Source organism: Suricata suricatta, chromosome 6 (genome assembly GCF_006229205.1).
Source record: "Suricata suricatta isolate VVHF042 chromosome 6, meerkat_22Aug2017_6uvM2_HiC, whole genome shotgun sequence".
Classification (NCBI taxonomy): domain Eukaryota; kingdom Metazoa; phylum Chordata; class Mammalia; order Carnivora; family Herpestidae; genus Suricata; species Suricata suricatta.
In genome coordinates, this window is record NC_043705.1 from 140,398,396 (window position 1) to 140,414,083 (window position 15,688).

A 15,688-nucleotide genomic window follows, 5' to 3' on the forward strand; every position below is an offset into this window, starting at 1 on the left:
ATAGTCTCTTGATTTGTTTGTTCATTTTAGCCACTCTGACCGGTGTGAGGTGGTATCTCAGTGTGGTTTTGATTTGTACTTCCCTGATGATGAGTGACGCTGAGCATCATTTCTTGTGCTTGTTGGCATCTGGATGTCCTCTTTGGAGAAGTGTCTATTCAGGTCTTTTGCCCATTTCTTCACTGGATCATTCATTTTTCATGTATGGAGTTTAGTGAGCTCCTTGTATATTTTGGATACTAGTCTTTTATCTGATATGCCATTTGCCACTATCTTTTCCCATTCTGTCAGTTGCCTGTTAGTTACAATGAAGTACTACATGGCAATGAGGAAGAATGAAATCTGGCCATTTGTAGCAAAGTGGATGGACCTCAAGGGTGTCATGCTAAATGAAGTAAGTCAGGCAGAGAAGGATAGATACCATATGTTTGCACTCAGGTCTAACAGGAGAGACCTGGCAGGCAACCATGGGGAGAGGAAGGGGGAAAGAGCTGGGGAGAGTGAGGGACACAGATCATGGGAGACTATTGAATACTGAAAACGAACCGTGGACTGAAGGGGAAGGGGGAGTGGGGGAGGGGGGATGGTCATGGTGGGGGGCACTTGTGGGGAGAAGCACTGGGTGTTATATGGAAACCAATTTGATAATAAACTATTTAAAAAAAACAAAAAAATCATTATGTTGAAAAGGAAAGATTTTAGTTTTCCATTAGACTTGAATAATTTTCTCTCAAACACGTTAATTTAGTTGATAGGATTTAGAACTCATTGTGGAAACCTTCATTTGTCATTTAGATTGTATCCAGCTAAGATATCCTTCTTTAAACAGCATGAGTTTGTCAACTAGAATCATAGTAAAAAATACTACCTAGGATTTCAGATTGGGTGTGACGTATATTCCCTGCTTGCTTTTGCCTAGGTGAACCCCCAGAAGTACATGAAGAAAGTAAGTCAGGATGTGGGCTGCCTGCAGGTCTTGGAACCAGCGGTTTGAAGAAAAGCAGTTGGGGGCTCCTACTTCCCGGGATTGTTGGTGGGACCCTGGTGGCCGTGTACGCCGTGGCCACCCCGTTTCTAACACCAGCCCTCCGAAAAATTTGTTTGCCGTTCGTACCCGCAACCGCAAAGCAGATTGAAAACGTTGTGAAAATGTTACATTGCCGGAGAGGATCCCTGGTCGACATTGGCAGCGGCGACGGACGTGTTGTGAGTTCTGCCGGGGCGTTTTAAGGTTCCCAACCGGAAGTTCTAAAATTTCTGCTTCACGTTTCTTGTGAGGCATATGCAAAGCCCTGTTAAACCCGGCAGTTTAGTGAAGTCGTCATTTATTTTGTGTGTGTTTAACGATCAGACCTTCCAGCATGATTTGGAATTTCTTTGTCTCTGATTTAGTTTTCCGAAAGGAAAAAGTAGACTCTAGATCCGCCAGGTAAAAAGAGCAATTAATTGGTAATTATGGAATCGTCCAATAAAAAAACATGGGACAGTAGAGGTGGCATAATTAGAGGAAACCTCCCGGGTCATGGAGGTTAACGCGGGAGTCGGTCTCATTTATCAGTATTCTGACGTGCGTGGTAGCTCTTACAGGCTAACGTAGTTAAAATGGGAAAGAGCCAGTGCCATTAACCCTCATTATCCGGAGATCGGAGTTTTAGTGAGCTCAGCCCACTGACTCCAGCTGAGAACCTCTAAATAAAGATTCAGGGCCGCTGACTGCCCCGCGGGTTTCCTGGAGCGCGTCCCTCCCTGGGCCTGGTGGCACCGTCCTTAGGTCTCCATCCCACGAGGAGCCAGAAAGGGAGGGTAGCAGTAGCCAAGGCCCGCGTGCCAGAAACATCTATGTGGAGCCCAGAAGGGGCGTGACACCTTTCACCGCCCTTGCAGCATGGACCTTGCGATTTCCTCCTAGCGACTTGAGTAGCCGGGAAGAGGTTAGAAGGTGACTCATTTTGAAGAGATCAAGAGATGTGTACATTTATTTTGTTTGAGAGAGAGAGTGTGAGTGGGGGAGAGGAGCAAAGGGAGAGAGAGGGAGAGAGAGAGAATCTTTAAATTTAAAATTTTTTTTAATGTTTGTTGATTTTTGAGAGAGAGAGAGAGAAAGAAAGGTGAAGCATGAGCAGAGGAAGGGCAAAGAGTGGGAAACACAGAGTCTGAAGCAGACTCCAGGCTCCACAAACTGTCAGCACTGAGCCAGATGCGGGGCTTCGAACTCACTCACCGAGAATTTGTGACCTGAGCCGAAGTCGGATGCTCAACTGACTGAGCCACCCAGGTGCCCCGAGAGAGAGAATCTTAAGCAGGTTCCACACTGAGCACGGAGCCTGATGTGGAGCTTGATCCCATGACTATGGGGTCATGATCTGAGCTGAAATAAAGAGCAGGACACTGACCTGACTGAGGCCCCCAGGCGCCCCTCAAGATGTATATATTAACCAGGAGGAAGTTTTAAAATCCAGATTTGAATGCCTTACACATCTGAATAGTATCTTTGTGGTTTCCTTTTCTTCTTAAGGGAGTGACACTGCAGTTAACTAGGGGGATTACTGTCGGCGGACGCCTCCTCCAGGCAAGGCGAGAGTGGGCAAGGCAGATGAGCAGAGGCCCGGGACCCTGCTGTCCCCCCTTACAGAGGCCGGTGGCATTCTACGGTTGACTTTATCCTGACTCGTTCCATTTCTCTTTTACCTGTTGTCAGTGTCGAGTGAGCCGTCTTTAAAGACAAAGGGAGTGTGTGAGTAAAGTCAGGGTCTGCAAGGACGGGTCATTTTGATCACGTATTACGGCTGGTCCACAGAACATTCTCCCAGGCAGGCCCGCCTTGCCCGCTGCCGTGCTGTGACTGATGGAGGGACGCACTGGGTCTTCAGCAGCTGGCCAGGCGTCCCCAGGGGCCGGCTGATCCAGAAGCGCTTTGTCCAAAGCAAACCTGCCTGCTGCAATGCTCGACGTGAGATCTTTGACAGAGACGCAAAAACTGAGTCTCACTCAGTGTTGTCCTGTCGGCAGAGCTGTAGGGCTTTAGAGATCTGCCTTTAAATGATACTTCGAACAAAAGATGTGCCTTTTATACTGGACATTTTGATGATAGGCCATAAATGGGCGGTATTCATATCATTTGACCGTGTAAGTTGATGCTTTTCTTTTTTTCAATTTATTTTTAAAATTCCAGTATAGTTTAGTCTTTTATTACTTCCAGGTGTACAGTATCATGATTCAGCATTTCTGTATGTTACTCAGTGCTCTGCAGGTTACGTACTCTCTTCCTCCTCCTCACCTATCACCCACCCCTCCCCCAACCCCGGGAACCACCTGTTTGTTCTCTAGAATGAAGAGCGTGTGTGTTTTCTTGTCTCCTTTTTTTCTGTTCTTTTGTTTCTTAAATTCCACATATGAGTAAGATCATATGGTATTTGTCTTTCTCTTATTTATTAGCATTATACCCTTCTAGATCCATTCATGTCATTGTAAATGGCAAGATTTCATTCATTTTTTATTCATTTTGTATGTGCATGTGTGTATATATATACGTAAATACATACACCTCCTCTTTATCCATTCATCTAGCGATGGACAGTTGTGTTGCTTCCATAATTTGGCTGTTGTAAATAACACTGCAATAAACATAGAGGTGCATGTATCCCTTTGAATTAGTGTTTTCATCTTTGTAGCTACCCAGTACTGGAATTCCTGAGCCGGATGGTCATTCTGTTTTTAATGTTTTGAGGAATCTCTGTGCTGTTTTCCACAGTGGCTGCACCAGGCTGCAGCCTCACCGGCAGTGCACGAGGGTTCCTTTTTTCCCCACATCCTCGCCAACCTCAGTTTCTTATGTTTCAGGATTTTAGCCTTTCTGACAGGTGTGAGGTGATCTCTCATTGTGGGTTTGATTGCATTTCCCTGATGATGAGTGATGTCGAGCATCATTTCATGTGTCTCTCTGGCCATCTGTATGTCTTCTTTGGAGAAATGTCTGTTCATGTCTTCTGCCCATTTTTAATTGGAATATTTTTGTTTTTTTTTGTGTTGAGAATGGAAGTTCTTTATATATTTCGGTTGCTCGCCCCTTATCAACTGCATCATTGATAGATATCTTCTCCCATCCCGTAGGTTGATGTTTCTCCTCTCCTCTTGAATATACACCAGCTTCTTTCTGCAGGTGATAGCAGCTGCAAAAGAAGGATTCACCGCTGTTGGTTACGAACTAAACCCTTGGCTAGTTTGGTACTCGAGGTACCGTGCTCGGCGAGAAGGTGTGCAGGGCTCTGCCAGATTTTATGTCGCCAATTTATGGAAGGTACGTAAGGCAAGAGTGGTCCTAGGAAATGCCAGCCAAAACTTTATACTCCATAATCAGTATGACTAAAAAACGTAAGATAGGGGCACCTGGGCGGCTCAGTCTGCTGTGTCTGACCTCGGCTCAGGTCACGATCTCACGGCTCGTGAGTTTGAGGCCCACGTCGGGCTCTGTGCTGATGGCTCACCCTGGAGCTGCTTCTGATTGAGTGTCTCCCTCTCTCTCTGCTCCTTCCTCACTCATGCTCTGTCTCTCTCTCCTGCACAAATAAACATTAAAAAAAAAACAAACCCACTGTAAAATGTATTAAAGAAAAAATAGTTAAAATACAAGCATATATTTCTGGATACTGAAATGTGAACACCTTTTACATTGACGGGTTTACATGTCAACTTGTAGAGTAGAAGCTTAAGGTCTTAAACCTGATAGGTCATGTGAATTCCAAGAATTTGCTCAATTAAAGAAGTTCTCATTTCTATTTATTTTAAAACAATGAGATTTTTCTTTTTACCTCAATTGGAAATCTTATAAATTATAGGCATTAATTTGTTAACGTTCTTGGAAAGTGGTAAACCTTTCGGGCTGCGCATGTGCGTGGCTGTTTGTGTACGTGTATCAGCAGGTTTGTTTTACACGAGACAGATATGAGTGCAAAATAAAGAATCCTCTATTTTGTCATGGTTCTTTCTGGTCTTCATAGTATATAAGAAACTTCCACGTTTATGTGTACTCTAGAAAAACATGCCCTGTAATTTTGTTTTAGGAAAGCTCCATAAAATGCTTTTTCTTAAATAAGAATTTCCCATTGTAATATTGTCATCAGTATAAAAATTCACTTGAGTTTTGCTTGCGTTGTTTTTTATCTGGTATATACATAAACACTCTCTCTATAGAATAAATAAGACTTTTATTGGGCAATAAGAATTTTGGCTGGCAAAGCACTTTTCCCCCCAGTCTTTCAACTAAAGACCATTTTGTTTCAGTTTTTGTTAGTATTTTCGAGAGGAGGAGGCAGACTAGAACTTTTAAGGATGGCTCAACACGAAGGACAGACAGGTGGATCTCCGATCTCGCGAGTCCTTGCCGAGCTAGCTTGGCGTATGGTAGAGGAGTGGAAGAATGTGGACCGGGACACAGACGGCCGCCAGCTGGTCACTGGCATGTCTGACAGATGACCCCTGGTGGGGGGGGCACTGTGTGGAGCGTCCCTGATGATGGCAGGAGTGACTTACAGGGAGGTGTTTGGAAAACGGTCGTAGGTTGAATTACAGTGGGTTCTCGTGAAATCTTACAGAGAGCCATTCCTTGTGAAAACCTACTATTTGATGAAACCCATCCTGATGTTTGGCCTTTTAAAGTTAATCTCTGCATTGTTCCCCTTCTTCTTTAGGTTACTTTTTCTCAGTACACAAACGTCGTTGTTTTCGGTGTGCCTCAGATGGTGAGTATGCGTCCCCCGTCCCCTGGTTGGTTGGCTCGAGGTCATGTGTGGCCCCTCCAGCTCCACCAGGCCGCCTCTGTGGCCACCTGCCCGTGCACCCACGGCAGCCACATGCCCACGGCGGCTGCCTGTGGAAGCTGGGGGAGCATCGGATTTCTGTTCACGGGCTTGACCGAGTGCTTCAGGGCCTTAAAGCTTGAATCATAAAAGATTCCGTCATGTTAAGACTTTTGCTTCAGATAAAATTCTCAATGATCTACCTCAGCCCTAAAAATTCCAACCTGGAAGCTACTTTACGAGCTCCCAGCGTCTGATGTGGTTGGAGAAATTTTCCCTGTTGCTCACTTAGCGCCCTGCGGAAGTCACTTGGGAGAGCTAATGGCACAGTCCCTTTGAGGTCCCTTCAAGTTGATCGCTCCTCCGATTTTGCAACGAGGCCGCCCTCAGGGCGGGTGAGCATTGGCTAGTTTCAGCTGACCTCAGCTGACTGATTTGTATCGAACTTTGATTAGGTGCTTTCAGAAGTGAAAATACCGTGGCATCTGTGCTGAAAATGGTTCTAAATTTAGCTTTTGGAAAGATGAGCAGGATGGGATGCTTGTATTATAATTGTCGGTTTACAGACCATAGAAAGAAGTCCCTTTTCATTTTTCGAGGTCTATAATTGTAGCTATAATAATGTTGGCAAAATGGGATATTTGCTGAAATGCCACTATAAAGCTGATATGTATGGCTTTTAATTTAAAAAAAAGGGATATTGCTTTTTGGTTGTTTTGTTTTCTTACTCACACCTTAATTTTTGTCTAAGGTGGTTTAGTGCTTGAGAAATTTATTCTTCCTGTCAGGAAGTTGAGTACAATGCCACTTTTATTATTATTTTTTAAGTTGATTTAGAAGTGCTTTTATTACGTATTCTTGAGCAGGATTCTGTGTGTTTGGAAGTCTTAGTAAGCCTAAAATTAAGATGAAACATTGGTGTGTACATTTCTGTCACAAAAATCAGTTAGTCAAGCGTCCAACTTATGGTTTCAGCCCCGGTCAGAGTCCCAGGGTTGTGGGTTCAAGCCCTGTATCGGGCTCTGTGCTGCCAGTGCAAAGCCTTCTCTCCTCTCTCTGCCCCTCTCATGCTCTCTCTCTCTTTGTCAAAATAAATGAATAAAGAAAAAAAGGGAAATTAAAAGGGGCGTGGTTTCAAGTCACTTAAGAAAACTGTTCGGGACCGTAGTACTGCTGTGTAACTTGATGGTTGTTTACTACTTAGGAAGTTTGGGCATTCCTTTGGAATAATTAGCATCTTGGAGCAAATAAATTTAATCTGATTTCCATGCTTCATGAAAATGGAAAGTTGATATTTATTGATCCTTCATGCCATCCTGAGAGGCTGGTGGATGCTGGCCCGAGATGTGGGTTCGTGAGGCTCCAGTGGGGGGCAGCAGTGGCCTCTGGTGGCCACAGCACCACGGAACCCGTGGGCTCCGACCCCTTGTGCATTTTACCATGTTGAGTAGGGTCAAGTTTTGGAGCTGTTCATGAAGCGGAAAGAATTTTTTTTGATGAATGCTTTTGCAGTTGATGTTCAACTTTCTATACACAGAGAGCCCTTAAATAAAGAACTCTTTTAACACATCACTGTTCCCAAGCAAAAGGAGGAGGGCAGCTGAGGCGCGGGAGCTCTTCCTTTGCATGCCCCCCTCCTTGGGCCGGGAGCTCCCCTTGCAGGGAGCAGGGAGCAGGGGCTGTGCTGCAGGGGTGCGGGGCTGGCTGGGGGTTCAGGAGGCCTGGTCTGCCCCCCCGGGCTGCGGGATACCCAATCTGCGGCCTTGTAGTGAAATGCAATGCGCTTCCCTTGTCCCGACCCTGGTCGGCAGTCCGGGCAGCATCAGCGCAGGACAAACGCTTCCTGCGGTGGCCGAGACGCAGCCAGGCTCGGACAGGGCAGGGAGAGAGGGCAGGGCCCATGAGAGCTGAGACCGGGCCTTCTAGAACTCGTCCACTCTGCTTCTCACACCGCGCTTTTGTGGCTCGAAACGCATTTCAACGCATTTCAACACGGGTGTGTCTCTGACCCCCCGGAGGGAGGAGTCCGTCTGCCTCTGGTCCATCCGGTGCTAGCTCAGTAAATACCCACGTGCCACTCTAGCTCAGGTTCCTCTGCTCAGGATGTGGAACAGATCAGTCCTGACCTTGTTTAAAACCTGCTTGGACGTCTTGCTGCTTTAAAGCAGTGAAGATACGACCCGAACGCTCCATGTGGCCCGAGGCCAGGCACAGAGTGACCCCTGCTTCTCTCAGCTCCGTGTGCCAGCCCCTGCCCTCCTCCCGGTCCCTGGACTCCACTGTGTGAGCCGTGTTCTCTCTGACATCAGTCCCTGAAGCTCTGGGCCAGGTTGGTAAGCTACTGACCACTCACACAGGTCAGATGTCCTTCCTCCAGGAAGTCGTCCTGATGGCCCAGTGAGATGGACCCCAGGGGCCCCGTGTTCAGTCCGCACAGTGCCTGTCCCTGTCTCCGTAGTGAGTTGGCGTGTATTTCCTCATGTGAAGGCTTCAGCAGGTTTGCGTGTGGACGGCACTTTGAGCCCAAGAGCGAGGGCTGACCCGTCTGTGCTCCCAGACCCCTGGCACAGCGGCACCAGCACAAAGTAACGACTCAGGAAATGCTTGTTAAATAAATGAACGAGCATGGTAGAAACATACCCATTAATGACACTTCCTAGTGCGCTGTTAAATTTCATAACTTCAAAAACTAATTTAATTTTAGTTACAGATCCTATTGTGAATTGATGAGCGAAAATAATACCATATTCTGATAAAGATAAATGATTCACGACGGAATCCTTTATCCTTCGTCCGTCCATTCAACAAGTATTTATTCGGGGCCACTAGGTGCCAGGCTCTGTTCTAATCTCTTGGGTCCTTTAGTGAATAGAAGAGAGAAACAGCCCTGCCCCGAGGTGCCTACGCTGTGGGGACCTCAGTCTTACCTGGGGTACCTAGACAAAATACGTCTACAGCAGCAGGGGCAGCGCTGTGGGGCAGACACAGCAGGTGGGAGTGGACACAGTCCCTGAAAATGGGACGTGTGGAGGTAAGGGGGAAGGTGCCAGGCAGAGCCACTGCGGAGGTGCCCAGGGGTGTGTGCCTGTGGGGTTCCTGCAGCAGCCGGGGGGCAGGTGGGGTGGGGTGGTGGCAGGAGCAGGGACAGGTGGCATCAGCGAGGAAGTAGGGGCCAGAAGTGGAGACGCTGCGCTGTTGGAATGCAGGCGCCGTGGTGCGCTTGAGCCGAGGATCCCAGGCTGCTGTGTGGACACCGGACGTGGGTAGAAGCCGGGAGACAGGTTCTGAGCTCTTGCAGGCAGCCAGACAGGAGGTGCGCTAGGCTTGTGTTCGGGCAGAAGCGGTCAGGTTCTGGAGATGGAGCGAACAGAATGAGGTGGCACATTGGTGGGGGGCATGCGAGAAAGAGGGACCAAGGCCACCCTGGGGGTTTTGGGCCAGAGTAACGAGGTTTGCTGTTGTGACTGAGCCGGGAAGGGTGCAGGGAGAGCTGGGGGAGGGCCGGGAGTTCCTCGGGCGGGTGAAGCCCCAGGTGTGTGCAGCTGTGAGGCTGGCAGTGGTGCGTGGAGGGGTCTGCGGCTCAGGAAGCAGGGGGGGGTTGGGGGGGGTGGAGATTGCACATCAGCCCCCAGAGGCACAGAGTGGCTGAGGTCACCCGGGGAGGAGGCAGAGGAGACAGAGCGGGTCAGGTCCGGAGTTCTGGCCTCTGACAAATGAAGGGCACCCAGCAAAGGGCCCGAGAGGAGGAGGCGTTGGGTAGGAGGAAAGCCCAGGGGGCTGGGGGTTAGCCTAGAAGCCTGGTGACGTTTTGGGGAGGAGGGAGCCATCAAGTGGCTCTATGCGCTGCTCACGGATGGGGCTAATCTGCCCTGTCTTAGAGCTGGTTTCAACTTGGGCTTAAAGTTTTGAAGATGTAATTAGAATATGACGAGTTCGTGTCACTTTGAGACCTGTAATTGTATGGATAATTCTGAACTCACTAGACAGACGTGACACATCACTGCCTCTCTCTGTCATGATCTCAAGACCCAGGCTCATTGCACATTTATGTGTAATTTAGTCAGTTAATTTCTTGTGATTGAAATAGCTCCTTTCATTTGTGGGTTTATCTTGACTTAGCATATGACAATCATTGGGAAATAAAAGAAACTGTAAAAGAGAAAAGAATGGTAACACAAATACGTTTACAATTATTCTTTTTATGAACAAAATTACCATAAGAAACCTCTGATATTTTGGAAACATACATATTATATCATTCTTTGCTTATTTAATTTGCCCTCAATGCAGAACAAAACTTTCTTTTCTTTTTTTTTTTTAAGACATCTTTTGCTGGCTGTGAAGAGAGTGGAAATATCCTGTCTTTAATGGAGTTTATTCTTTGTTATTTTGGTATTAATTGTCACGAAGAATTAGGATTTTGGCTCCTGTAGCCAGAGGCCAGGCAGAGGACTTTCCCCAAGCCACTTTTTAAAGTAATAGGTCAGGAATAAAGTTTTATAGAAGCGCTATTGATTTGTTTGTCTTGATTTATTTGGTTGGTTTTAAAGGGATTCGTTTTGCCCAGGTCTTGGTTTTGAGATCTCATTTCCCATTTAGGGGAACCAGGAATGTTGAGAGGTGGCTGATCTGAGGGCTGAGCTGGGGATCGATAACACAAGCCCGGGGCATTTTGTTGATCCCAGGTCTAAGGAAGTGTTCAGAGTATTTGTTGGGGGCGCATCCAAAGGGGAGAGAAGCCAGCTTGCGGAGGCTCCCGGTGGCCGCACGGGGGCGGTCTGAGCATGGGAAGATAGCGGATTAGAACCCACTGAATGACCCACGAGCTGGAACTTCCGGCGGTAGGTAGACAGCTAGAAGAGAAGGGAGAGTCGTCCTCGCGGTAGACTGCTGACTGTCAGCCTGCAAGGACTGACGGGGTTAGCAGCTGGCCACTTTGCAGCCTTATAGTGAAAATTAACTCAGGCCAGAACCGTCCAGAAGGCTGCGTCGGGCGGGGGACGGTTTGAGGAGCGGCAGGTTACTCACGTCGTCTCAGGCTACGTCTGACACGCTCCTCATCATAAAGGAAAATTAGTGACCCCACTGTGGAGACACCGGGTGGTGACTGTCACTCTCAAAGCAGAAGGTCCTCATGGGTGCCTGACTGTGCCTCGCTCGCGGGACGTTGCCCAAGATGCACGTCCCTAATGACGTCACGAGAGACGAAGGAAGGTCTCGGAGCTGCTCCAGAGTGAAGTAGACTGAGGAGACACTCGAGCTAACGCTCCGTGACGCCGTGAGGAAAAGCCTATAAAGGACGTTATTGGGACGTTAGGCAAAATAGGAATGCGATTGGAATTATTATTCTTGGAATACAATCTTAAATGTCCTGAACTTGGTAGCTGAGCTGGGCTACGTCCTAGAAAACACCGAGGCGTCAGGGAATAAAGGGGCATGTTGTACGCAGCCTGCTCTCTGATGGTTTAGGGAAAAGAAAATATTCGTGGAGGGGGAGGGCAGGTCGGAGAGAACCAATAGGACAGGGTATTAAGAGTTGGTGAAGCCGAGTAAACACGGACAGGAGTCCTTTGTTCTGTTCCTGCAACTGTCCTGTAAATTTGAAATTACTTCAAAATAACAAATTAAGAGAAGAAAGTGGAAAAAATATTTTTAGGAGGTAAAGCTGGTAGGATCTGAAGATAAATTTTCATGCGATTGTGAATTTGCCCTTTTAATTACAATGGCCGTGTCTTCAGCAGGTGGATCGGTAATAAAAGGGTATAAAAATGATAAGAGGATTTTACTTTTTTGAAATTATGTTGCCTATTAGGAAATTATCAGTGTATTATAGATGCATCTTTGAATTATGCAATATTTTATTATATTTCAAGTTGGCAGAGTGAGTATATTTTTTCACGGTCTAATTTCATAATACCACTTCTCACTGAGTCTGGATGCTGTTAATTTCAAGATGCCCCATTGCTGTTGCAAAAGAAAAAAATAACTGCTGACTGTAATTATAAGATTATGTCCCTTGTAAGGTGTATCCTGACTTCGGAGATGTCGAAACATTTGGGAAAATGTGTTAAATAGTTGAGACAGGGTGGACTGAAATGCTAGGTGGGCAAATAATTTAAAGCCGCTTCTCATTTTAACGATGGCCACATCGTGGTTTTAGGGAAATCTGTTGCCTCTGCTAAAAACGGCAGTTTATGATTGATTGATTGAAGATGTTCTTGTAAATGTTGCTAATGTGACTTCATGATTTAATGGATCGTTTGATAATGTATTTGTGCCCTGGAGTGATCTTTTCTACGGCTGCTCATTTCTGTAGGTAATTTCGGGCCCTCAACTCCAAAAGGGCACTGGGGAGTCTCTTCCGCCGCCTCCCTGCTTACTGACACGATGACTGTCGTTCTGCACAGATGCCGCACTTGGAGGAGAAACTTGAGCTTGAACTGAAGGATGACGCCAGGGTCATCGCTTGCCGGTTCCCTTTCCCTCGGTGGACCCCAGACCGCGTCACCGGGGAGGGGGCAGACACCGTGTGGGCGTACGACCTGAGCACGCTTCGAGGCAGGAGGCCCTGAAGACCGTGCGGTCGGCCGTGCGAACGTAGACCTTACGGAGAGCGGTTTCCGAAGTGACCATGTGTTCGGTTTGTGGAGACTTACAACGAGTCTTCAGCAAAGAGTCTGTTGTTCTTCAGTGTGGAATGAAAAACTGTTACTCTCCTTCACTTTTGGAAAACAAACAGAAGTTAAGAACAGCAGGTAGATTTAAAGTCCCGTTTCACAGCGTATTCAAAAAAGTGGCCTTCCTTTCCATGCACTGAGATGGGAAAATAGGAGTAAGTGATGGTCAGCGTTGATGGGCAGGAAAGTTGTGAACAGCTCTTCACGTTTAAAAAGTATGATTTAATGCCAGAGATGAACAGAAACACTTAAAAATTTTTTTTATGTCTTTATTATTTTATTTTGAGAGAGAGAGCGAGCAGGGGAGGGGTGGAGAGAGAGGGAGACATAGAATCTGAAACAGGCTTCAGGCTCTGAGCTGTCAGCATAGAGCCCGGCGTGGTGCTTGAACCCATGGACCGTGAGATCATGACCTGAGCCGAGGCTGGGTGCTCAACTGACTGAGCCACCCAGGCGCCCCCAGATACACTTTTTAAAGAGGCTGTGTAGTAGCAAATATTTGCCGTTTCATCTGACTTTATTCATACTTCAGATTTATCCTTCTTTTCTATGCTTTGTGGCAAAATTAATTTTCTTAAGGACTCAGAGGCTCGTGTGTTACAGCATTGATCAGGAATAATTTGTTCCGAGGCCAGTGACTTCTGTATTTCCTTGGATCCGATATGCGTGTGTGTGTGTGTGTGAATGTGCGTCCAGACACACACATCTAACATTTATGCCGTTGTGACGCACCTTCCAGTTGGTGGTGGTTCGTGCCTGTGGTTGGCAGCCTTGCACATCACGACGTGCTTGCAGCCACCACCGATGGGGTCTCAGATGTGATGAGCCGTGCGCAGGCGACGCCCGAGGGAGCGGAGTTGGCGGTGATCACAGGAGCCGTCGCGAGCGTGGACGCCGCCACGCCCGGGATCTCGGTCCTGCTCGGTTACCAGCCGTGCGCCGGTCACGTGACCTCCTGGCGCCTCACTTTCCCGCGTGCCCTGGGCAGCTGTTGGGATGATGGTACATGACCAGGGGAGTCTTTTGTTTTTTTTTTGTAAAACTCATGACCCCAAGTCTTTGGTCTGTAAGTGGTGTTTATTATCTTAGATACTAAAAAAAGGTTTACTCACAGAAGTTACAGATTATTTCTGCTAGTCACATTTTTATCTTATGAAAGTAGCCATTGGTTTAGCATTCTCATTTATAAGAAGAGACCTGACTGATTGAGGTAAAGACCAGTTAAAGAAAACCTTTGAATGTGAATAGACAGGCTTCATGTATCTGAAAAATTAATATATTAAATGGTGGCTCGAATAATCCCTGCGTCACAGAAAAGAATTGAGTTCCCTCTCATACACCTGTAACCTAATTACCAAACTGTGTCTTAATGGAGGGTTTTTTGTTTTTTTTTTATGTTTATTCTTATTTTTGAGAAAGAGACACACACACACACACACACACACACACACACACACACACACAGTATGAGCAGGGGAGAAGCAGAAAGAGAGGGAGACAAAATCCGAAGCAGGCTCCAGACTCTGAGCTGTCAGCACAGAGCCCAATGCAGGACTTGAACCCACGAACCAAGAGATCATGACCTGAGCCGAAGTGGAACGCTTAACTGACTGAGCCACTGAGCCCCCCACCCCCTCTGCTGACTTCAGGACATCTTAAGGGAAGTGACAAACCCACGTCATGGCTGACCTGCGGGGTGGCAGTATTGGCGCCGTGCAGCTGCCTGATGGGGAGAGGAGGGTGTGAGGCTGAACCTGGGGGAGGGGGCCCCAGGGTGTGGAGTGCATGCTGCCCAAAGGGGCGCTCGGGGAGCTGTGCCAGGTCAGGAGGGCTCTGAACTTGGACCCAGCATTCACAGTCGACAGGAGTCTTCCCAGGCGGGTATCCTGTTTTGGGGACACAGGCAGGGCCCAGTCACAGCAGAGCCACACCCCTGCACGCAGGGGGCTCTGTCGGGGGGAAGATGATTGCTTAGGATTAGAGAGGACTTAGTGAGGGGAGAGGGAAGGAGACCCCTCAGACTGCCCCCTCAACAGGCAGGGTCATGTAGTGAAGCAGCTGCGGTATGGACGGCCCGTGTGTGTCCTTGGGTTGAGATCCTGGCCCCCGGTGATGGGTGGGGAAGGGGTACCTCTGGACATGCTTTGGCTCCGAGAGTGGAGCCCTCACAAGTGGGGGCCTCAGGGAGCTCGGGAAGACGGCCAGCTGTGAACCGGGAGGTAGCTTCTCACCAGACCCCAAGTCCGCGGGCCCTTGACCTTAGACGTCTCAGCCTCCACAACTGAGAGGAAGAGATGCTAACTGTTGAAGTGCCATGGTCTGGGGTGTGACACAGGCTGGCCACCAAGAAGGGCCCTGCCCCGCACTGTCCAGACTCGTCCTTTACCTGGAAGGGAGGAGAGCCAAGCTTGAAGAGCACTCCCCCGGTGCCAGCCGGGAGGAGCAGGGAACCTCCCTTCGACAGAATGGTTAGGGCTGGCTGGCTGAGTTCTGAGGTTCCACCGGGTCCCCCTGTCTGGACAACCATCGGGGGGTATGGTAGGCACCATCTCGAGGGCAGGCTTCTCTGCGAGAGGTGTCTTCTGTGCCTCTCCCTTCCTGGTTCTCTCGGAGGATGCGGATGCGTCTGGCCCAGTTTGTCCCCAAACTAACGTGGATGATGGAACGAAACTAGAGGGAGAGGAACAGAAGCCGTGGTGGCAAGCAGAAATGAGTTCTAGAGGGTAAAGGGTCTTGGAAACCGGTCCTACGGGGCACAGTTAAAGTAGCTCTTTCCCTGGGACGAGAGGAGGCTTGGGGGAGACAGGACAGACCTTTTCCGGCGTCTGAAGGCTTGCCGAGTGGCAGAAGAAAGGAAGAGTGACAGTGGACATGACTGTGTGCCAGCAGTTTCCGTGCGCTGGAAATAACCCCGTTCGCGTCTTTCGGGAGGTGGCACCGGCTCGTTTCTTTTCTCTCTTAACCGAAGGCTGTGGTCACTCACCCAGACACGGGAGCACAGAGTCTCCCATTCTAACGGGCTCTGAGGTGTAAACCCGGGTCCCATCAGGCTGGCGCCAGAGGGGCATGAGGCTGCCACTACGTCCCAAGCATGGTTAGGATAAAGTCGTTTCAAGTGAGGACACGTTGCCTCTGGACAGGGAGTTTCTTGTTGCCAGAGCTGGTGGCGCAGAGGGCTGGCCAGCCACTGGGTGGAGATGTTGTAGAAGGGATCCG

The 15,688-nt window shown here is 48.3% G+C and overlaps 1 protein-coding gene across 6 annotated transcripts in view; it reads left to right on the forward strand.

Moving 5' to 3' along the window:
- Positions 1-13,773, forward strand: part of ATPSCKMT (ATP synthase c subunit lysine N-methyltransferase) — a 16,800-nt gene extending 3,027 nt beyond the window's left edge. The window contains exons 2-6 of one of the 6 annotated variants that reach the window (XR_003909474.1): positions 920-1,206; positions 4,160-4,297; positions 5,688-5,738; positions 12,203-12,550; positions 13,212-13,773. Coding sequence is in view for 5 of the 6 variants with exons in the window: in XM_029941080.1 (XP_029796940.1) it covers positions 920-1,206; positions 4,160-4,297; positions 5,688-5,738; positions 12,203-12,367 (641 nt within the window). In the remaining variant the exon portion in view is untranslated. Of the gene's footprint in view, positions 1-919; positions 1,207-2,515; positions 3,352-4,159; positions 4,298-5,687; positions 5,739-12,202; positions 12,731-13,211 lie in introns of those variants that run through there. The other 5 variants (XM_029941082.1, XM_029941085.1, XM_029941080.1 and 2 more) reach the window with 5 other exon arrangements.
- Positions 13,774-15,688: the final 1,915 nt, after the last annotated feature.